Consider the following 23,793-nt stretch of genomic DNA (forward strand, 5'->3'; position numbering starts at 1 on the left):
GCTCATAGTCTAGGTCTGATCCCAATCCCCTTCTCCAGAATTTCCTGTAATTTTTACTACATATTTGTGTTGACTGACAAAATTTGATTTACAAATCTACAAAATGTAAGGTGAAATTTTTTTTATTTATCACATTTTTAAATCCATGGACACTACTGCATTGAAACCTTTTGCTGTAAGTTGTGATGTTTTTTGATGATTCTTATAAATCTCACATCTATCAAATTTCTTCTGAGTCTGTCGTATACCCTATTTCTTATTCATGCACCTTTTACTAGAAGTTTTAACCTTTTAAAAAATAAATGAGCAAGTTGCATTTGTAATTTTAACAAAATTGACTTGTCTTCTAAATTTCTGCCCACTGATTCAATAACATTTTAAAAAATTCTTTAGTAGAGAGGCTGTGTCCCATTGAATAGAATAACATCCCAATTGTTTAAATTGTAAGTTCACAGATTTTCCAAAGACAATGGCCTTGTTTTTTGCATATCCAGTTTCATCTCTGCTTTCTTCATTGACGGTCTACTTAATAACGAGGGTATTTCACTGGACTCTACACTTGTGTTAATGAAAGGGCTGATTCCAGCTTTTCTACAAGCAATTGACATGCCTCTTATTATGGTATCATCCCTAAATCTGAAAGTGGTGTAACTCTTAAATCCCTTAATGTTTTTCCAATCCATTTTACTCAGAGAATCTGTGCAGTATTTTAGCTCATTTATTCTGTACATAGGAGAGATATATCCACAGCTCCAGGCTGCATAACTGAAAGACTCTTCTACCAATACATTAATCACCGAGCTGAAAATACTTGCAACTAATTCAAAGCCCACTGTTTGATCTGTATCTTCTTCTTACTCCAAATCCTCAGTTTGATGTTTGGTTTCATATTATGGTGTTTAGGAGAGTTCAAGACATAGAGATAGCTTAAAATATTTTGAGCATTTCATGGCTTCATTTGCTTATTGTACATCTCAAATTTCCTTTGCTTTTTGAAATTATCAATAGCATTTCTGGTCCTATTTATATTAGTAACAATTTTCCTTGTGTACTGTAGCCAGCAACTTGTACTCATGTGGTCTCGCTAATTTTTTTAACATTGTGTCCTGCATTTTCTGTCGTTATCATCAATTGCCCCCTTTGCACCATGAATGCTATTGGGAAGGAATAAGATTGAAAGGCAACCTTATTGGAACATACAAGATTTTTGGGGGACTTGGCAGGGTAATGAGGAAAGGTTGTTTCCCTTTGTAATAGAGCTGATGACTAGAGGGCATAATCTCTGAATAAAGAGTCATATATTTAAAAAAGCTGAGGAGGAATTTCTTCTCCCAGAAGGAAGTTGTGAAAGTCTTCACTGCAGACAGGGTGGGTGAGACTGGGTCTTTAAGTGCATTCAAGGGACAGATTTTTAATTAGTTACAGAATCAAGAGTTCTAGGGAAAAGGCAGAAAAGTGGAGTTGAAGATTATCAGATCACCCATGACCTCACTGAATGGTGTTGGTTGGTTTAATGGCTACTTCTACTCCAATAGGTCTCATAAGGTTTTTCCTATGAATCTTTTCAGTGCTTCTGACTTTTGTTTCAGTAGTGTATATTTATCTGCAAATTTAACATTGGTCTATACAAGAGGTCTATACTACATTTTGGCACAGTCCTACAGCTTAATTGCCAGCACTAATTGGGGAATTTCCAGATGAAATTTCTGTAATCTTACAATACAACTTATTCCTTATTTTGCTTTTGTATGGTAAAAAAAACTAAGATTATATCTTGTTTCCTCTTTGGCAAAGAAGTAACCCGCTTCACAATATAACTTGATTCTTCCACTGGTCATAAGATTCATTTTCAGAAAATAGGGATGTGTAATCATACTCCAAAATGTTGTTTTTGACTCGAACATCCTTTGCTACCAATGTTATACTAGAAGAGATAACTGTATTTAAATGGAATTCATGTCTAGACTTCATGTGAGAACTGTATTTAACTTAGCCACCCTCCATAGAACTCATATCCCACTGATTACTAGCTCCTCATATTTGTATAACCAATTCAAACATAGTTAACTCTACATATTATCATTTATTGCTTCATTCCATTAGGTCTCAAGCATTCTTTCAGATATATTAAATGACAACAAGCCAGATCATACCTCATCAGTTGGGAATTATAAAGGGGCTAGGGTCTGGTATTGGGACATCTTGTCAAAGTTGGTCAGTTCTGGGGTAAATACAGTCCTTGGTGTCTGTTCAATGATTATTAAGGAGAGTTCTAGGAGGGGGTCTATAGTGGCAGTTGCGAGATCACTGCCAAAAGGAATAGCGGAAATCAAGGCTTAGGGAGGAAAGCAGAAGAATTTATGGAGGTGGGAACAAGGTTAGTGATGGGGGGATGTTGGACATGAGGTGATAGGGGAGTTGTGCAGAATAGCATCAGGAGACATGGTGAGATACAGGGAGTGGGGTTATTGGCAGTGACCACAACCATGACCTCTAGAAGGCAGAATGGAGTAGCGGTGTGGGCATCATTAAACAATAATGTGGGGGTTCAGAGTCCAGGGAGGAGAGTTCATCAGTGAGGAGTTCATTACGATGGATTTCCAAATTGAAGTGATGGGTGGGAAATGGCTGCTGAGGTAGTACAAGAAGAAAGGGAATATGAAGACTCTGGGGGAGGTACTTGGTGATTATGAGAAGCTCACTACTGATGTTGTCCACTGTAAGCTGCATTTCCTGCCATCATTTAGTGTTCTCTTGATACCAAATGCTGTTGGAAAATGACTTGAACACATAACGACTCACTGGGCTAACATGCTGGAAATCTAGCCCTGCTATTCCTGCAGTTGGAGTGATAGAGTCATACAGCACGGAAACAGATCCTTTGGTCCAACTAGTCCATGCTGAACGCAGTACAAACTAAATTGGTCCCACTTGCCTGCTCCTGGTCCATTTACATCCAAACATTTCCTATTCACGTATCTGTCCAAGTTGTCAAAGATTTTAAAATAAGTACACAAAATTCCCCAATCCACCTTACCTTTGGACCGAGGCTGATAGCACAGGACAAGTACTTATCAAGAATTACTATATATTGTAGGCAAGCTGCAGGTAAACAGTTATAAATAATCAGCATATAACATTACTAATTAAAACTATAATCCCCCAAATTCCTCCTTACAGACACAGGCACAGACAAAAAACCAGGGGAAAAATATGCATGGGTAAATGAAAATTAGGGAAGGCAGTTCAATGGGGGTTTCTATTTATGGATTGCTGCAATCCTTATGATTCTTGTATTGGTCAGAACATTGCTTTTCAGTTGTCTTTGGATTGTTCCATTGGTTTGAAGACACACAAGGTGGCTGGTCCGCTTATAAAAAGGTCTCTAACTTATCAGAACTCCACCAGATGGCAGCAGATGGAAAAATAAGTTTTATATCTCTTTTACAGTACTAAGTGCTGCATAGTCATTTTGAATGTTCAGTTGAAATATTTGCAAATGGATAGTTGAGTGTGCATTAACTGTTAGTGCATAGGGTGGGTGAATTAAGTATTTGGGTGATTTGAATAGGTGAGTAAATGGATGATGTAGGTAAGTGGGCAGGCTTGGTTTTTGTGGTTGGGTATGTGAGTAAGGGGAGTTGAGCGAGTTGGGCAGGTGTAGGGAATGAGATAGTGATGTGGGTGGGGTAAGTGTAAGACCAGGTGGGTTGGTTGTGTATGAGTGAGTGTAGTGGGTAGATGAATGGAGGCAATTAATGAGTGAGCTGAATAGCTGGGTGAGGTGATGAGGGAAATGGATGGTTAGATTGGGGTTAGTGGTTGGGTCATTGGGGTTGTTGGTTGGGTGAGGTCAAGAAAGCTATTAGGTGGTTGGGAGGGTTGTCATATTAGGTTGGTAGGATAGGTTGGCTTTTGGAGAGTTGAATCAGTTTGGGTGGAGGGGTAATAGAATCTAGGAATGTGGGATGGGGAGGGGCATAGTCAAATTGGGTGGTTTGTTGGAGGTGTGAGTACCTGCTCAGGAATTAGACTAGGATATTTTTATTAAGAGATCTTGTGGTGCAGTGGGAATATCAAAAACAAAATCACACATTACTTCACTAGATGGAGCCAGCGCTCTATGATAGGTATACCTCGCTGTCTAAAGTCGCTCTCAGCAGTAATCCTTCTTCCTGATAACAGTGCATAATTAATGTGTTCCACATATTACAGACTTCAAACGGTTGTAACCTGACTTTAGGTAAGTTTTGGTAATAATCTAAATCATTATAGTGTTGTAATATTCCCAATTTTCACTAAAAATATGACTAAGTCTCAGGTATCATTCAGGTTACACAAATACTAAAATTCATATTAAACTGATTAATTTAGTTTTTGGGAACTCAAACTGTACAACTTTAGTAAATAATTCAAATAGATGTTGACTAGAATTTATCTAGTTTAGGTTGGGAAAGAACTGTATTGCCGCAGTGTTAGAATTGCAAAAGCAGGTACAAAAGTAAGTGTCAAACAGTGCAAGAATTCAATATACAACTCTGCTGTCAAGTTTCCTTTATCAATCTCCCCGGCATTAAATAGTCCTTGGATGAATGTTTCCTTTCATGTACTCTGATGCATGTCTCAGTAGTGTTGAAAATATACAATCATGGCCTATAAGCATGACCTAGAATCATTGAATAGTTATAACACAGGAGATGGCTATTTGGTCTGTTATGTCTCTGCTTGCCGTCTGCAAGAGCATGTACCCAGTGTCACTTCCCTTTTCTCTTTAACTTTGCAAATGTTTCCCCTTCAGTTAATAATCCAAATCCCCTTTGAAAGCCATGATTATATCTGCCTTCACTTCGCACTCAGGCAGTGTATTCACATCCTAATTGCTCATTGCATAAAAATGTTTTTTTCTTGTGTCACCATTGCTTTGTTGCCAATTATTTTAAATAAGTGACCTTGGGTTCTTGATCTTTCATCAGTAAGACAAGTTTCTCTCATCCTCTGCCTCATAATTTTGAATACTTGCAACAAATTTTCTCTCAACCTTTTCTCTAAACTATCTGTGTAACCTCATTTCCGGAGTCAACTGGGTCCATCTTCTCCAATGCTTTACATCTTACTTTAAGAATGGTGCCCAGAACCAAATGTAATACTCCAACTGAAGCCAAACTAGTGGCTAATACAGGCTTGTCATAGCTTCCTTGCTTTTGTGCGGCACTGTTTATAAAGCTCAGGATCCTGCTTTATTAACTGTGCTTTCAATCAGTTTTTTCACTGCAAAAATTTATGCTTATTTACAACCAGGTTTCTCAGTTCTTGCATTCTCTTAAGAATTGTATCTTTTATTTTGTATTGTCTCTTTCTGTTCTTCCTGCTTAAAAAATGCATTTAAGTTTCATCTGTCACTTATCCAACAATTCCAACAAGGTCTCTACACCCTTTTGAAGTTGAATACCATCCTCCTAACAGCTGAACCAAACAGATAGATTAAGATATCCAGGAGTATTAAGGCTCTTGTAGCACTGTGGTGGCCTCTAGGCCAGACAATCTAGATCTAAATCCCACCTGCCCAGGAGCTGTGCCATACTCCCATGTCCAGAAATGTTGATTAAAATAACTAACAGACTATCAAAAGAAGGTTGTTGCGCACAGCAGTCCTGTACAATAGACATTTACCAAGTTTCAAGGGCCACGGCTGAATGGGTAAGGCAATGAACTGGAAACTGCTGTTTCTCAATGCAAGTTCAAGTCCTGTCAACTGTACTGACTGTACTTGTGGGAGGTATTGTGATGCAGTGTCCCTACGTTTGAGTCTGAATGTCTGGTTTAAGTCCCACCTGATCTGGGGTTGTATCGTCACACATCTGAACAGATTGATTAAAAAAAAACTGAGTTCTTCCCCATTTGGACAGGGAGAGGTGCACATGATGACTGTATTTACCCGTAGATTTACAATACAAGCCTTGTAAATTTCTAAAATCTTTTGCTGCCCAATTCAATGTATGGATACTAGCTTATGAAGCAGCATGAATGCTTATATATTGCAAATAAGAAGGTGTATGGTGTGTTAGCTTTCATTAAGAGAGGGATTGTGTTCAAGAGCTGTGAAGTTATGCTCCAGCTCAACAAAAGCCTGGTTTGGCCACATCTGGAGTATTGTGTCTAGTTCTGGTCACCTCATTACAGGAAAGATGTGGAAGCATTGGAAAAGGTACAGAGGAGATTTACCAGGATGTTGCCTGGAATGGAGGGAAGGTCTTACAAGGAAAGGTTGAGAGAGCTAGGGCTTTTCTCTTTTGGCAAAGGATGAGAGGTCACTTGACAGAAGTGTACAAAATGATCAGAGGCATAGATAGACTGGACAGCCAGAGACTTTTTCCTACGGTGGAGGTAGCCATTACAGGGGGACATAGTTTTAAAGTGAGTGGAGGTAGATACAGGGCAGACATCAGAGGTGGTTCTTTACTCAGAGTGTGTGAGGGGTGTGGAATGCATTGCCGGAGGGAGTAGTGCAGTTGGCCTCATTAGGGGCATTTAAGCAGCTATTAGATAGGCGTATGGATAATAGTATAAGGTAGCAGTGGAGGTTAGATAGACCTTAGGTTTCGGGTAAAAGTTCGGCACAACATCGTGGGCCGAAGGGCCTGTACTGTGTTAGTACTGTTCTATGTTCTAAAAGTGAATTGCTGTAGTGCTCTAGTGATATAACGGTGTTGGGTCAACACTATTATTCTGTTTGCAAAGAAGCAGAATACATCTGACAGTAGCTATACAGTTTTTACATCATGCACACTTTTTCCAATCCTTAAACTGAGTCAGTTCAGGCATTTATTGAAGATCTTTGCTTTATTTGCCTAGTATGGGCATATCTTGACACTAAGACTTGAAAAATATCTCCAGTATCCTCTGCTATTATCTTTGAGAAAATAAAATGATCTACATGTCTTGAAACTTGAGCACAGATACTGGATTGATACCCATGCAACACTGAAGAAAGATTGCAATGATGAAAGTGCCAACTTTCAGAAGGGACATTAAACAAAGACCCCATTTGCTCTCTCAGGTGAACACAGAGGTTCTTTTAGTGTTATTCAAAGAGCAAGGGAGTTCCTACAGTATCCTGGCCAAGTTTGATAAACTGATTATTCATTTTATTGATATTATTGGGACCGGCCACAACTGGCTGCTGCAATTCCTTACAATTGTGGCTACACTCAACAAGTGATTCTTTGGCTATAAACTACTTTGAGATGAGCCAAGGTTAAAAAAAAATTATAAGAGGAAAGACACATTGAAGGTTACAGATGATAACTGAGCAGTTGGTATGGCATAAATAAGAAAATGGCAAGCTTTACAAGTGGAAAATTGTAGTACCTGTACCCATCGATGAAGCTGGCATTGATGTAATCAGAGCCCTCAACCCCTCGGATTGGCTGCAGGCAAACCCGTGTGGACTCATATGGCATGATGTTTACTAGCCGGTTCTTAAACTTGTTACAAGGGAGATTGGCACTGATGAATCGTGAGGTATGTGCTTTTGAGTTTGCCAAGCGCTGGAAATAAATATTAAAAGAGGTTAGCCCAAAATGCAAGCTGGGTTTGCATTTAACTTACAACAGAGAAACAAGCCACTTGGGCCTCTAGTATTTTAGAGCTCAAGTTCCATATCTGTCATAAAAGAATTCCTCAGTACGCAGAAAACAGGAAGAAAATATTCTTACAACACATCTGTGAAAAATAATATGAGACATGACACACTACACAGATAATTATAGAATTTACAGCAGGGTCGCTACACCAGACGTCAAAATTATCTGGACCTCAGCCTATGCACCGAGATAGCCAAGTCTCAGCTTGCTGTCCAGGAACAGTAACAGGAATTGGATGCGTGTAGTTATGTGCTTATAAGTTTTGTACACATGCATGCATACAAGAATAACGAGAATGAGATTAGCTGTGATGATGATTTGTTAAAATAGGCTACCATCACCTATGGTCCAAGCTGATACATAAAGAATGGTTACTTGAATGAAGCACTAACAGGATATCAGAATCTCCACTTGAGTCACTGAATCTCGAGAGGAGCTGGGAAAGTGAGGCTGATGTGTGCTGGAGGAAAGGAAGAGAAAAATCAGAAGGAAAAAAAATGGAGACTTAAGGGTAAACTTAAAAGTAATCAATGATTAACTGAAACTATAACTGGAAATATAACACTATCCCTGCCTTGAATCCAAACAAAAAGATTAAAAACAAAGAAATTTCATGTTCTCATATTATACTGAGTGCACTAGAAAATAAATTAACTGGAATAATGGTTGCTCCTGCTTTTTGTTAAGTTACTTGCAAAAGTATACAATTTCCAATGGTATTTTGACAATCTAATTATTTCAGTGAAGATATAGATAAGAACAGCTTTTCTCTTTTAGTTAACATAGTATCTAGAAGTTCCAATTATTATAACACATTAGTTGAACATGAATTGGAAACCATGTGCCACACCCTGGTTGCTCACCTGAGGCAGCAACATACACATTAACTTGTAAAACTTGACCACAACTTCAAATACAGCTAACATCTTAAAAGCAGACTTGTCATTGGTCTAATCACATTCAAAATCTGCACCTTTGTTCGGTAGATAGGCATTGACATGGGTTGCCACCTTAATCTGGAAATGTTCTATAACATCTAGGTTTTAAGTAGTTAATGGTTTCTTTGGCCATTAATCAAAAATATCATACTGGTTGTGAATAAAACACTTAACCTTGTAATACCACCATAGTTATTACATAATATTTGCAGCTTAGAAACAGAACATGTGGCTCAACAGGTTAATTCTGATATTTATGATACAAGTAGTCTTAACCTTCTTCACTGATAAACTTACAGTATATTTATTTTTCACTTTCTTCATTTTCAATCTAGATTTAATCTTCACCTAGATTTCTCTCAAATTCAGCCATGCTCACTACCTCAATGACTCCATTCTTTAAAAAATGCATTTGTGGGATTTGGGTGTTGCTGGCTGGCCAGCATTTATTGCAAATCTCTAGTTGCCCTTGAGAAGGTGACGGTGAGCTGCCTTCTTGAACTGCTGCAATCCACCTGCTGTAGGTTTAGCCACAATGCCATCAGGGAGGGAATTCTAGGATTTTGACCGGGCAACAGTAAGGTAACAGTGATATATTTCCTAGGCAGGATGGTGAGTGGTTTGGGGGGGGGCACAGCTTGAAGGTGGTGAGGTGGTGTGTTCCAATGTATCTGCTGCCCTTGTCCTTATATATGGAAGTGGTCGTGCGTTTGGAAGGCACTGTCTGAAGACCTCCCATGAATCACTCCTGATTTGTGCCTTGTAGACAGTGGACAGGCTTTGGAGAGTCAGGTGGTGAGTTACTCACCGTAGTATTCCTAATTTCTGACCTGTTCTTGTAGCCACTGTGTTTATGCGATGAATCTATTTGAGATTCAGGTCAACGATAACCCTCAGGATATTGATAGTGGGGTATTTAATGATGGCAACACCATTGAATGTCAAGGGGCAGTTGTTAGATTGCATCTCGTTGGTGATGGTCATAGCCTGGTATTCGTGTAGCGTGAATGTTATTTGCCACTTATCAGCCCAAGCCTGGATATTGTCCAGATATTGTTGCATTTGAATATGGACTACCTCAATGTCTGAAGAATTGTGAATGGTGCTGAACATTGCACAATCATCAGCAAACATTCCCATTTCTGACCTTATGATGGAGGGAAGGCCATTGATGAAGCAGCTGAAGATGATGACAATTTCCATAATCTAACCAGACTCAGGGAAAAGAAGTTGGTCCTCAATCCCTAAAGGATCTATTAGTAACTATTTCGTATTAATGCCGCTTGGTTTGGTCTTGTCCACGAATGGAAACATTTTAGAGTCATTCAGCATGGAAAGAGGCTCTTTGGTCCAACTAGTTCACACCGACCAGGTCACTAAACTAAATTATTTCCACTTGCCTGCGTTTGGCCCATATCCCTCCAAACTTTTCTATTCACGTACTTACCAAATGGCTTTTACATGTTGTAGCCGTACCCGTATCCACCACTTTCTTGGGCAGTTCACTCCACACGCTTACCACTCTGTGTAAAAATGTTGCTCTCATGTCCTTTTTAAATCTTTCTCCTCTCAACTTAAAAATATGCCCCTTAGTTTTGAACTCCCCTACTCTACAGAAAAGACCCTTGCTATTCACCTTATCTATGCTCCTCATGATTTTATAAACCTCTATAAGGTCACCCCTCAACTTCCTACACTCCAGTGAGAAAGGTCCCGGCCTATCCAGCCTATTTTTATAACTCAAACCCTCCATTCCCAGCAACATCCTGGTAAATCTTTTTTGAACCCTCTTCAGTTTAATAATATCCTTCCGATAGCACAGTGATCAGAACTGCACATGGTACGCCAGAAGAGGCCACACCAGCTTCCTGCACAACCTCAACATGACATCCCAACTCCTGCGCTCAAAGATCTGAGCAATGAAGGCGAGCACCCTGTCAACCTGTGATGCAAATTTCAAAAAATTATGTACCTGAAGCTCTAGGTGTCTTTGTTCTACAACATTACCCAGAGCCTACCATCAACTGTATAAGTCCTGTCCTGAGTTGTATTAGTAAAATGCAATACCTAGCCTTTATTCAAATTAAAGTTCATCTGCCACTCCTCAGCCCACTGAACCAATTGACCAAGATCTCTTTGTACTCATAGATAACCTTCTTCATTGTCTGCTATATCACCAATTTTGGTGTCATCCGCAAACATACTAACCATACCTCTTATATTCTCATCCAAATTGTTTATATAAGGGCCTCCAATCCCTAAAAAACAACCCTCTATCAGCACCCTCTGTCTTCTATTGTCTAACCAATTTTGCATCCAATTGGAAAGGTCACCCTGAATTTCTTGTGGTCTAACTTTACTAAATTAGTTTACCTTGTCAAAGACTTTACTTAAGTCTATATAAATAACAACCAAAAGAACTGCAGATGCTGCAAATCAGGAACAAAAACAAAGTTGCTGGAAAGGCTCAGCAGGTCTGGCAGCATCTGTGAAGGAGAAAACAGTGTTAATGTTTTCTGAGGAAGGGTCACCGGACCCGAAATGTTAACTGTTTTCTCCTTCACAGATGCTGCCACACCTGCTGAGCTTTTCCAGCAACTTTGTTTTTGTTCTATATAAACAATATCGACCTTTCTGTCATCATTAATCTTTTCGGTTACTTCCTCAAAAAACTCAATCAAGTTTGAGACACGACTTCCCTTGCATAAAACCACGCTGACAATCCCGAGTCAATCCTTACCTCTCCAAATGCAAATCCTATCTTTCAGAATCATCTCCAACAACTTACCCACTACAGATGTCAGGCTCATAAGTCTACAGACTGGAAGGAGAAGCCTGGGAACTTTCTTAAATAAAGGTATAATATTAGCCACCTCCCAGTCCTCAGCACCTTACTATGGTTACTCTGTGCCTATACAATAAAAAGTTGGCATTATCTTAAACCATCCACTTCAGCTCAGTCTGCAGCCTTTACTTTTCCTGACATACAATATCAGCCCTTTCATATTTGTTGAAAGATTTAACATCTCATTTCTGGTAGTCTATCAGTAAGCACTGTTGTATCTTCTGCCGAGCCTCTATTTTTATAATATGAGATTGGATTTGGACTCTAAACCCAGGACCACTACAAACTAAAAGGGCGATAGATACATGGGAAAAATAGCACATGCAAATTCCCCTCCAAGCCACAGACCATCAAAGCTAGGAAATACATTGCTATTTCTTCACTGCTGGGTCAAAATCTCGGAACTTCCTCCTCAATTATTTATATCAATTGGACTACAGTGGTTCAACAATGCAGCTTACCAGCACTTTCTCAAGGGCAATTAGGGATGGGCCATAAATGCTGATCCAGTCAGCAACACTCACATGCCATGGATGAAAAAAAGTAGTCCAAGTGTGTCCTAAGTGAAATTCTCAACAAGTTTAACATAGCTTCAGAGATAGTAGGAACTGCCGATGCTGGAGAATCTGAGACAACAAGGTATAGAGCTCGATGAGCACAGCAGGCCAAGCAGCATCAGAAGAGCAGGAAAGCTGATGTTTCGTGTCTAGACCCTTCTTTAGAAAATATAGCTTCCCTGTTTTTCGATTCTCTTCCTCTAGAAATTATTTTTTTAAAATATGCCCTCAATAACCGGTGTCACTACTTTCATGTATTGTCTATCTGCCAGCCCTCCAACCGATGTAGATAGTTATTTTCCAGGGGAAATATGCATTTCGTTTTTCCTCCACAACCTACTCCCATTTTTCTATATTGATATTGCGAATTGCACACCCATTCTGCAATTTCATTAATGGGAATGCTTCATACTTAAACAGCATACAATTATGAATCAATTTCTGAAAAGCATTGAGGTTTTTTTTCCTCTAGGCTGACAAAGAATCTTAACACACTGAATGTAGCAATTTTTCAAAATGTAGTTTCACTGAAGTATCATTGATTGGCAGTTTAATAGCTTTTCCACTTTTTGGTCTTCCTTATACACAGAAGGGAGAATTATAAAACACAGTAATGTACAATTTTCTGAATAAAATACTGGTCTTGAATAAGTATCCTTCAACTCTTTTCTCAACACTTGTTCAAGGAAACATTATTCCTACTCTTCATATTGCTCTAAGTTTTCATTACAGTATTATTAATCTTTATTAACAACTTGTATACAATTTTTAACAAGTGAATTGAATTGAACTGAAATTGAACTTGAAATATGAATTGAAACCTCCTGTTTAGATTCACCCTCTTTATCTCCCCTGGCTGTGCTGTTTCATGTTAGATTTATCGGCAGTTACCTATGCAGTGAAATGCTTCAAAATATTTTTTCAAAAAGGGCCAAATATGCTGAAATGTCCAGAAGATACTTTTGAAATATATTGTGTGAACCAAAAGTAGCATTTTTCAACTCTGTCCGAATGATTTAAATTTGATTTTCAAATTTAGTTACTTCTGGACATTTCTCTAGCTGTAATCACTTCTACATTGAGGAATTTCTTCACATAAAGACCATTTATGAATGCTCGAGAAGAGTGTTCCAGAAAACCATCATTAATGATCCGTGTCACTTTTACATTCAGTTTGCATAAGTTTGCATGAAGCGTTTACTTTGGGCATCACAGCACAAATAATTGCTCAACACAAATTTAAGAGGACTTGCAGATTTGCCAAAGTTGAAAAATTATAACTATGTTTCAGTGAAGAAAAACAAAGAATGGGAATCTTTCACAATGCAAGTGAATTTTGAGTAGATGTAAGGTTATGCAAGATTAATACAAATTACTAACTGGGCCAGCACAAATATGGGATCTGTATAAGCCACAGAAAGGTGGAGGTTAGTCACTTTTCATGAAAAGACTCAATAGAATATGGAATGCATTGCCACGTCCACATGCAAATCGATTATTACAATTCGAGGAGAGTTAGATAAATATATGAAGAATAAAAGTAATGACAGAAATACAACAAAGATACACAATTCTAGAAATATAGAAGCCCAACAAGGTGGGAGGAGGCCATTTGGCCCATTGAGTCTGGACTGACCCTCCAAAGAACACATCACTCACCCTGTACCTTATTTACCATGGCTAACCCACCTAGCCTACACATTCCAGGACACTACAAACAAGTTAGCACGGCCAAAACATTAAATGTGCACATCTTTGGATTCTTGGAGGAAATTGGAGCACCTGGCTGAAATCCACGTGGGCACAGAAGAATGTGCAAACCCCACAGACAGTCACCAGAGGCTGGAATTGAACCCAGGACCCTGGAGCGGTGAGGCTGCAGTGCTAATCACTGAGCCACGGTGCTGTCTGAGTTCTGATAGAGGACAGAGGTGTTAAATAGTAATTCCTGTACTGATATTTCTATGATGTCAAGACAACATTTGCTTTCTTCTTCACAGTATAATGCAACGTAACATGTTCAGGGCAGACGAGAGCGTAGGATGTAGGTTCCATAATTCAACATTCTTGTTCTCAGTCATGTTATCATTGAGTTATTCAAAGAATGGGTGGAGGGAAGAAATAATCACTGAATGAATCAATGCCAGGCTAGATTTTGTTCAAGCACTCAAAGTAAAATGAGGGGAAGCATCAATTAGGAAATATTATACATTTACTATGTCCAACGTGTTTTAATAGTTTCTGTCATTACCAGTTGAATGATCAATTAAAGTGATCACATCACGTGTTATGCTGATGAATAAAGCCTATATGTTAGTTGTAGCACTGACCTTGAATTCCAGCTCCATGGCTGAGACCGTCTCTGCTGGTGGAACTTGGCCAAGTTTCTGTATGTGGGCAAAAAGATTTCTTGCTGGAACTTCGGTGTTTCCACATGTTGCTGCCTCAAGGAGGGCCTCATGAATGAAGATATACTGATCTTCTGTTTGCACCATGTAATTTCGCTGTGCTCTCATGCAGGTGACATGACCATAGATATCGACTGTCTTCTCATGTTTAATCCGTTCTAGCATGGCATCGATCACAATAAAGCAGCCAGTTCGACCCACGCCAGCACTGCACAGAAGAGAAGACACGTTCATCATGAAATCATTTATGGCAAGAATGGGTGATCTAATTCCTTGAAATCAGTTCTAAAATTGTTTTCAGAGTTTGAAAACAGCAAGTGTTTTAAGTGTCAAGCTTCTTGGCTCACTGGCAACATTGTAACCTCTAAGAAAGTTAGAGGACTTCAGCACGTAATCCAGGCTGACTCTTTAGTCCAGCCATGAAGAAGCACTGCAATGTTATGTGCTTTCGATTGAGATGTTAAATTGAACTCATCTGCTTGTTAATGTTGGAGTTTTCATAAGGCAAGGTAACTTTTATTTCTATCCACATACCAAAATAAAGTTCTGGTAATTTATCATGGTATGTTTTGTGTGACCTTGCTGTTCATGATGGCTTTTGTATAGTGCTTTCCACACTTTGCCCCGGAGTGAGCCCATTTTTATGTTGAAGATTGGTGTGACTCCAGATTGATAGCAGTAAAGAGTTGGTGAACAGGAGCCTTATTGAGCAAGTTGCAGTTGTTTTGTTCAAAACCATTTCCATGCAAGTGCTTGTAATGGCTCCCCAGTGCTAGTTACGTGTCTATCTAATTTGGTTGAGAAATTCCAATTAGCCAGCACACCTAAGATAATTCACCTGCTCTTGAAATAGTGCATTAATCTGCCCAAATCAGTAGAGGGTCCTCAGTTTAATGTCTCATTTGACAGGCTTCATCTCCAATAATACAGCGCTCACGCGATACTGCACCAGCTGAACGTTACACTCAAGTAGCTGAAGTACAATTTGATTAAGAGGGGGAAGGTTTACCAAAGAGTCACACAGGGTTTGCAGTAGTCTCTGACTACAATTCTTAAAATGGACATGAAGGGAGATCCAGCATACATTGGAAATACAATAATTTACTGTAATTCATGCCACCTAACATTAAGCAATAGTTGACTGCAGGTGGATACAGTAAAAGTAACAGGGCCCCAGCAGCATTTTCTCTATCAAGCAAAGACCTTTGCTCCCCCATTAGCCGAACCTCTAACCAAGCTAATGTGGAACAGTAATAACACTACTATATACCATATCTGTGCAAAACTTCACAGATTATGTTTGGTCCAGAAATCTGACTCAACCTACTACGAACCCAGAAACAAAAATATGCAAGAAGTTGACCATGGTGCTATCAACTGTCACTGACTCATCAATAACATGTTCACTAATTTTCAGATTGCGTGCCATCAGAACCACTCAGCTCCAGACATTCTTATAGCTTTGGTTCAAACATGGACAAACAAATTTTGCAAATCTAAAAACAAAGCAAAGTGACTGCCTTTGATATCAAGGCAGCATTAAAATGAGTGTGGCACCAAGAAGCCCTAGTAAAACTGAAGTCGAGGGGATCGGGAGAAAACTCTCTGGCAGCTGAACACAGAACATAACAATGGCAGTAGGACATTCAGCCTGTTGAGCCTACAATGCCTTTCAATCAGACCATGGCTACCTCAATGTTTTCCTGCATTATATCCTACATATTGATGTTGTCAGTCTCCAGGTAGCTCTTGACTGAACATTTTTTTAATGTATTCATTCACAGGATGAGGGGTTTCATTGGCTAGGCAGCATTTGTTGCCCATTCTTAATTGCCCAGAGGGCAGTTAAGAGTCAACAACATTGCTGTGGATCTGGAGTCACATGTAGGCCAGGCCAGCTAAGAATGGCAGTTTCCTTCCCTAAAGGAAATTAGTGAACCAGATAGGTTTTTCCCTGACAATCAACAATGGATTCATGGTCATTTTTAAATTCTTAATTCCAGATATTTATTGAATTCAAATTCAACCATCTGCCGTGGCAGGATTTGAACCCAGGTACCCAGAGCATAATCTGGGTCTCTGAATTGACAGTTCAGCGATAATACCACGAGGCCATCACCTCTCCCCTCAATGATTGATCTTTCCCAGCTCTCTGGTGCACAGATTTCCAAAGATTCATCACCCTCTGAATGAAGAAATTCTTCCTCACTTCATATTTAAATGGCCTATTCCTTATTCCTAGATTATGCCCCCTGGTGTCTGGACTCATGAGCCAGGGAACACATACACCTTGTCACGCCTTTTAAGAATTTCCTAAGTTTCAATGAGATTACCTCTCACTTTTAAATATAGGTCTAGTTAACTCAATCTCTCTTTCGTAGAGTTACCTGGCATCACAGAGATTAATCTGGTGGATATCCACTGCAATCCCTCAAAGGCATGGATCTCCTTTGGCCCAGGATGGACATATCATCTGAAGAATGGGAGGGGGAGTTAAAATGGTTTGCGACTGGGAGGTGCAGTTGTTTATTGCGAACCGAGCGGAGGTGTTCTGCAAAGCGGTTCCCAAGCCTCCGCTTGGTTTCTTCTCCGTTTTTTTAATCCTCCGCAGGATCCACAGACTGAACACCCAATTCTACTCAGCTTTACTGGACACCAAAAATCATAAGTACCCTTCAGCAACGTTTCTCCCTGCGAGTCCTGGCACAGACACTCGCAGCCATGCGCCAGCATCTCCAGGCACTGCAATCCAGCCTGCCCCAGCTCAGAGCTTCCCTCTCCCAGACCTGCAAAGGACCTCTTCTGTTTTTTATCCTCCGCAGGATCCACAGGCTGAACACCCAATTTTACTCAGCTTTACTGGACACCAAAAATCGTAAGTACAACAAACTCTCTAGCTCCTGCCACCTTAAAAAGGATTCCTCCACCTCCTAAATCCCAAGCCTGCCCCTGCACCTCCCCCACAATGTACCCGCCGCCATTGACCATGAGGACACAGCCGGTGAACCCACCAATGACGTCACATCCGCCACCGCCGGGCACACCACTTCCGGGACCGCGAATGTGACCGCTGCTGTAGTCACCGCCTCCACTTCCAGAACTAACACCACATACATCTCCCTCATCGCTGCTGCTGCCGCCCACCCTGCTCCTCCCACTGCTGGTGCCGGCGCAAATCTGCCCACCGCCGACGGAACCCCGCTCACAGCTGATGCCAACGGAACCCCGCCCACAGCCGATGCCGACATGGCTCCACCCACAGCTGACGACTTCATTGCTCTGCCCACAGCCTCCACAGCCAGCAACCCCAGAGAAGACAGCCACACTAAGCCCTGCTGAATCTTCACCATCCCCCCCAGACCTCCCACTGACTGAGAACGAACGGTCAGTCCTCAGCAAGGGGTTCACCTTTGTCTCCGCATCAACGAATACAAGTCACGTTTGGACATAGAGCAGAGCAGTTTTTCCGCCGCCTTCGCCTCCACGCTTACTTCTTTAACTGGGAGCCTAACCCTCCGCTCACTGACCCCTTCACCCACCTCCAACCTCTCCCCTGCAGAACGGGCAGCCCTCCGCTCCAGTCCCAACCTCACCATCAAACCCGCAGACAAGGAAGGCGCAGTTGTAGTATGGCGCACTAACCTCTACATCGCCGAGGCCAACCGCCAACTCTCTGACACCTCCGCCTACCGCCCCCTTGATCATGACCCCACCCCCGAGCACCAAACCATCATCTCCAATATCATCCATGACCTCATCATGTCAGGGGACCTCCCACCCACAGCCTCCAACCTCATTGTTCCCCAACCCTGCATGGCCCGCTTCTATTTCCTTCCCAAAATCCAAAAACCCACGTGCCCTGGCCGACCTAGTGTCTCTGCCTGCTCCTGTCCCACCGAACTCATCTCCACCTATCTGGACTCCATTTTCTCCCCCTTGGTCCAGGAACTCCCCACCTATGTCCGTGACACCACCCACACCCTCCACCTCCTCCAGAACTTCCAATTCCCTGGCCCCCACCACCTCATTTTCACCATGGATGTCCAGTCCCTATAAACCTGCATCCCTCATGCAGATAGCCTTTAGGCCCTCCGCTTCTTCCTGTCCCGCAGACCCGACCAGTCCCCCTCCACCGACACCCTCATCCGCCTAGCCGAACTTGTCCTCACCCTCAACAACTTCTCTTTCGATTCCTCCCACTTCCTACAGACCAAGGGGGTGGCCATGGGTACCCGCATGGGCCCAAGCTATGCCTGCCTCTTTGTAGGTTATGTGGAACAGTCCCTCTTCCGCACCTACACTGGCCCCAAACCAGTTACATTGATGACTGTATCAGCGCCGCCTCATGCTCCCAAGAGGAGCTCGAACAGTTCATCCACTGCACCAACACCTTCCACCTCAACCTCAAGTTCACCTGGGCTATCTCCAACACATCTCTCACCTTCCTGGACCTCTCTGTCTCCATCTCAGGCAACCAGCTAGAAACTGATGTCCGCTTCAAGCCCACCGACTCCCACAGCTACCTAGAATACACCTCCTCCCACCCACCCCCTGCAAAAATTCCATCCCCTATTCCCAATTCCTTTGCCTCCGCTGCAGCTGCTCCCAGGATGAGGCATTCCACTCCCGCACATCCCAGATGTCCAAGTTCTTCAAGGACCGCAACATCTCCCCCGCAGTGGTCGAGAACGCCCTTGACCGTGTCTCCCGCATTTCCCGAAACTCATCCCTCACACCCCACCCCCACAATAACCGCCCTAGGAGAATCCCCCTCGTCCTCACAAACCACCCCACCAACCTCCGGATACAACGCATCATCCTCTGACACTTCCGCCATCTACAATCTGACCCCACCATCCAAGGCATTTTTCCATCTCCACTCTTGTCTGCCTTCCGGACAGACCAGTCTGTCCATGATTCCCTTGTCCGCTCCAAACTCCCCTCCAACCCCACCACACCCAGCACCTCCCCCTGCAACTGCAGGAAGTGCTACACTTGCCCCTACACCTCCTCCCTCACCCCCATCCCAGGCCCCAAGATGACTTTCCATATTAAGCAGATGTTCACCTGCACATCTGCCAATGTGGTATACTGTATCCACTGTGCCCGGTGTGGCCTCCTCTACACTGGGGAAACCAAGCGGAGGCCGGGGGACCGCTTTGCAGAACACCTACACTCGGTTTGCAATAAACAATTGCACCTCCCAGTCGCAAACCATTTTAACTCCCTCCCCCATTCCTTAGATGACATTTCCATCATGGATCTCCTGCAGTGCCACAATGATGTCACCTGAAGGTTGCAAGAACAGCAACTCATATTCTGCTTGGGAACCCTGCAGCCCAATGGTATCAATGTGGACTTCACAAGCTTCAAAATCTCCCTCTCGCCCACTGCATCACAAGACCAGCCCAGCTCGTCCCCTCCGCCCACTGTATACCAAAACCAGCCCAGCTCATCCCCGCCTCCCTAACCTGTTCATCCCCTCCTCTCACCTCAAGCCGCACCTCCATTTCCTACCTACCACCTCATCCCACCTCCTTGACCTGTCCGTCCTCCCTGGACTGACCTATCCCCTCCCCACCTCCACACCTATACTCTCCTCTCCACCTATCTTCTCCTCTATCCATCTTCGGTCCACCTCCCCCTCTCTCCCTATTTATTTCAGAACCCTCTCCCCATCCCCCTCTCTGATGAAGGGTCTAGGACGGAAACGTCAGCTTTTGTGCTCCTGAGATGCTGCTTGACCTGCTGGTGTTCATCCAGCTTCACACTTTGTTATCTCTGAGTCTAATCATCTGTCTTTAACATTCAATGGCATTATTGCAAAAATCCCCAGCTATCAACATTCCTGGGTTAGCAGTGACCAGAAATTCAACTGCATCAGCTGCATAATTGTCAAATCTGCTAGATCAGTCAACAGCCTGGCATACTGTTTTAACTGGTTTACTCTTTGATAGCACCTTTGTATTGCCAGGCTAAAAATACCTCATGAGTACTTTTAAGGACTGATCAAAATAAATACAAGAAGACACCTGCACTTTAATATGAAGCAAATTAATTAGCTTAATCTACTTAATATATATCAGAGACAAATGCAAACTAATGAGTGAATCTATTATCTTAAACTACATCATATACACACACACAAACAAGTGAGTTTCACACTGTCTTCTATCCATCAGCAACAATGGCACTCAGAGCTGCTTCTCAGATTCCACTGCAACAGTCTCACAAACCCCAGATTGAAAGTGAAAAGTCCATGGCCCCAGTCTCATGAACCCAATCTCATTGATAATATGATTCTGAATCTAAGTTTACATGCTGAATCTCCATTTTATAATGACTGCAGTACTTTTCCAGCCCTCTAAAGTTGGTGAAGAAAAGTCCAAGTGCCCCTATTGTAGATGGCACAAGCGGATGGTTACCACTTCCCCTCAAGGTCAAACAGTTTCCCCACTCAAAACAGGCTGTTTTTACATTAGGCCTGGTTTGCATGTTCTTTTCCATTTTCCTTCAATTGTTCATTAACTTTTAATGGTCTGGTTTTGAAGATATTTTTAAGCCCAACCCTATACCTCCCAGCCACCACAAAATAACAGACAATAGCACAGCGATGTGAAGAACATTATTATTGCTTGGCCACAGCACCATTGAAGCAATATCCTGGAATTCCTTATCTAAGAATATCTTCACATGGAGAGTTTAAAAGGTGGTCCACTACCATCTTCCCAAGGAACAACAAGAATGGGTAATGAATGCAATCTTGCAGAATTGCTCATTTTTTGAGTAAATTTTAAAACATACAAATGTATGTCCTTTGTTTTAACACAGGGACCATAAGGACCTGTGATATAGGAGCAGAATTAAGGTATTTGGCCCATCGATTCTGCATTGCCATTTGATCATGAATGATGCGAGTATATATATGGATTATATACGAGCTCCACAGACTAACCAGTCTCTGGGTGAAGAAATTCCTCCTCATCTCAGTTCGAAAGTGTTGTCCCTCCAATCTGAGCGAAGGCGGAATGGTGGCTCAGAGGTTAGGACTGCTGCCTCAGAGCACCAGGGACCTGGATTTGATTCAAGCCTTGGGTGGCTGTCTGTGTGAGTTCCATCTGGGTGCTCCAGTTTGCACCACAGTCCAAAGATGTGCAGGTTAGATAGATTAACCATGATAAATGTGACATTACAGAGATAAGGTAGGGCACTGGGTGGGACACTCTTTGGGGGAGTTCGTGCACGTGGCCTCCTTTCATACTATTGGGACTCTATGAACTTCTGAGGCTGTGCCTTTGGGTCTTGGTCTCTTCTAGTACTGAAAACATCTTCTTGCTGTCCACTCTATATTCAGGCCTCTCAGTATTCTATAAGTTCCAATCACATTCTCCTCATCCTTCTAAACTCCATCAAATACGGAACCAGAGTCCTCAATCTCTTCTTCCCTGACCCATTCCAATGCCAGCACATCTTTCCTTAGATCTGAGGCTCAAAACTGCTCACAATATTCCAAATGTGGTCTGACCAGAGCCTTGTACAGCCTTATTTGTGCATCTCTGCTTTTGTATTCTAGCACTCTCAACTGACTACTCGGACATCGCAGTAGATCACAGTATTTTAGGAGAAATTGACTTGAAATTGAATCAACTGTTGATATTTCATGTGGCTATTCGATTGAACAACAACTTTATTACATTGAGGTAAATATATTAAAGAACTAAAACAACTGGACAGAATAATACAGAATTGTGGTGTTTGAGGTGGACAATTTTTGCCAGTTTATTAAGAGTGCCAGTTCTTACGATGCCAATTGAAACAAAGTTTGCTACATTTCAATTCCACGTACCTGCAGTGAACCACCATAGGACCGGCATCTGGGGGATTGCATGCTTTAACTCTCCTTAGGAATGCCAATATTGGTGTAGGGTATTCTGGAACACCATGGTCTGGCCAAGCCATGAACTGGAACTGACGCACTTCCCGTTTCTCACTCGAGCCATTCTGTTGACCAAAGGGCATTTATGAACTGACGTGTGATTGAAACTGTCTAAGAGCGATTACATTTGTAATAAGATTACAGATATAACCCTTTCCAGGATCTCTAACTAACACAATCTGACATTTTTCTACAGGTCAAAAATAAATATACCTAATGTCACAGGTTGGAAGGGCAGTCTTGGATTGCAAAGATCAAGAGAACTGGTAGTTCCTGATTGGTTACAAGCGGTTCAGACACATAGGAGCCAATAGCATAGTTGTTAGCGGCCAGAAGGCTTTTGTCATTGACAACTTGGAATGGATGAGTTTGACCGAAGGGTCTGTTTCCATGCTGTACATTTCTATGACTCTATAACTAGTATCTTTTCACAGATCAGTCAGCTACATTTGCTGGCGAATCTCTCTTTGTACACATCCCCTGCCTCCAGTTCATCTGTAGTAATCTCCACCACAACTCGAACATAATACCACTGGAAACAGCAATTACAATGGGTGTCAGGTAATATGCTGTTTTAAAACTTGCAGTAAGACTTTCCACAACCTTTTATTTTTCAATCCACAATTAGTCCCATTTCAGATCACAATCGAAAATACAGAAAAATAAAAAGACACAGTCTTCAAGTAACAAATTTGTCAATAATGTATTTCCTTTCATACAACTATGCAGACTCTGGTCACACTTGTTTATTTAAGCCATTTAAAATCTCCCTGAGTAATAATATTCAGCATTTTCACAACAAATGATAAAGGAAACATAGGAGGAGGAATAGCCCATTCAGCCCATTACAGATCATGGCTGATCAATTCCTAAATGCCATTTTTTTACACTATTTTCGTATTCTTTATTGTCATTAAGCTCCAGAAACCTATCAATTTCTGAATTGAACATGTTTAAAGAATGAATTTCCATAGCTCTCTGACATGGAGAATTCCAATGATTCACTAGCACCCGAGTATGGAAATTTCTCCTTATCTCAGTCTTAAATAGTCTGTCCCTTTTATTGAGATAATATGTATTATGCGATTAGAGTCACCAGCCAGGGAAACATCCTGTTTTCATCCTGTCATGCCTTCAAAAAATTCTCAGTTATCTCTTTCCCTCATAACTTGTTAGATTTACACATTCCAGTTCATTGGGAGAGTTCTAGAATGATGGGAATTTTAAAAATCATAACTTGCATTTCAAAGAACAAAGAAAATTACTGCACAGGATCAGGCACTTCAGCCCTCCAAGCGTGTGCTGATCCAGATTCTCTATCTAAACCTATTGCCTATTTTCCAAGGATCTGTATCCCTCTGCTCCCTGTCCATTTATGTATCTGTCTAGATACATCTTAAATGACGCTACGGTGCCTGCCTCTATCACCTCCACTCGCAACGCATTCCAGGCACCCACCACCTTTT

General features: G+C 41.7%; 1 protein-coding gene across 18 annotated transcripts in view; it reads right to left on the reverse strand.

Moving 5' to 3' along the window:
* The window catches only part of ptprfa (protein tyrosine phosphatase receptor type Fa), a 491,915-nt gene that overhangs the window by 32,840 nt on the left and 435,282 nt on the right, over window positions 1–23,793 (reverse strand). For all 18 annotated transcript variants that reach the window (XM_059648016.1, XM_059648015.1, XM_059648014.1 and 15 more), the window contains 3 exons: window positions 22,238–22,392; window positions 14,314–14,599; window positions 7,369–7,547 (listed from right to left, as the gene is read on the reverse strand). In XM_059648016.1, the coding sequence (XP_059503999.1) occupies window positions 7,369–7,547; window positions 14,314–14,599; window positions 22,238–22,392 (620 nt within the window). The remainder of the gene's footprint in view (window positions 1–7,368; window positions 7,548–14,313; window positions 14,600–22,237; window positions 22,393–23,793) is intronic.

Source organism: Stegostoma tigrinum, chromosome 8, assembly GCF_030684315.1.
Source record: "Stegostoma tigrinum isolate sSteTig4 chromosome 8, sSteTig4.hap1, whole genome shotgun sequence".
In the NCBI taxonomy this organism is placed as follows: domain Eukaryota; kingdom Metazoa; phylum Chordata; class Chondrichthyes; order Orectolobiformes; family Stegostomatidae; genus Stegostoma; species Stegostoma tigrinum.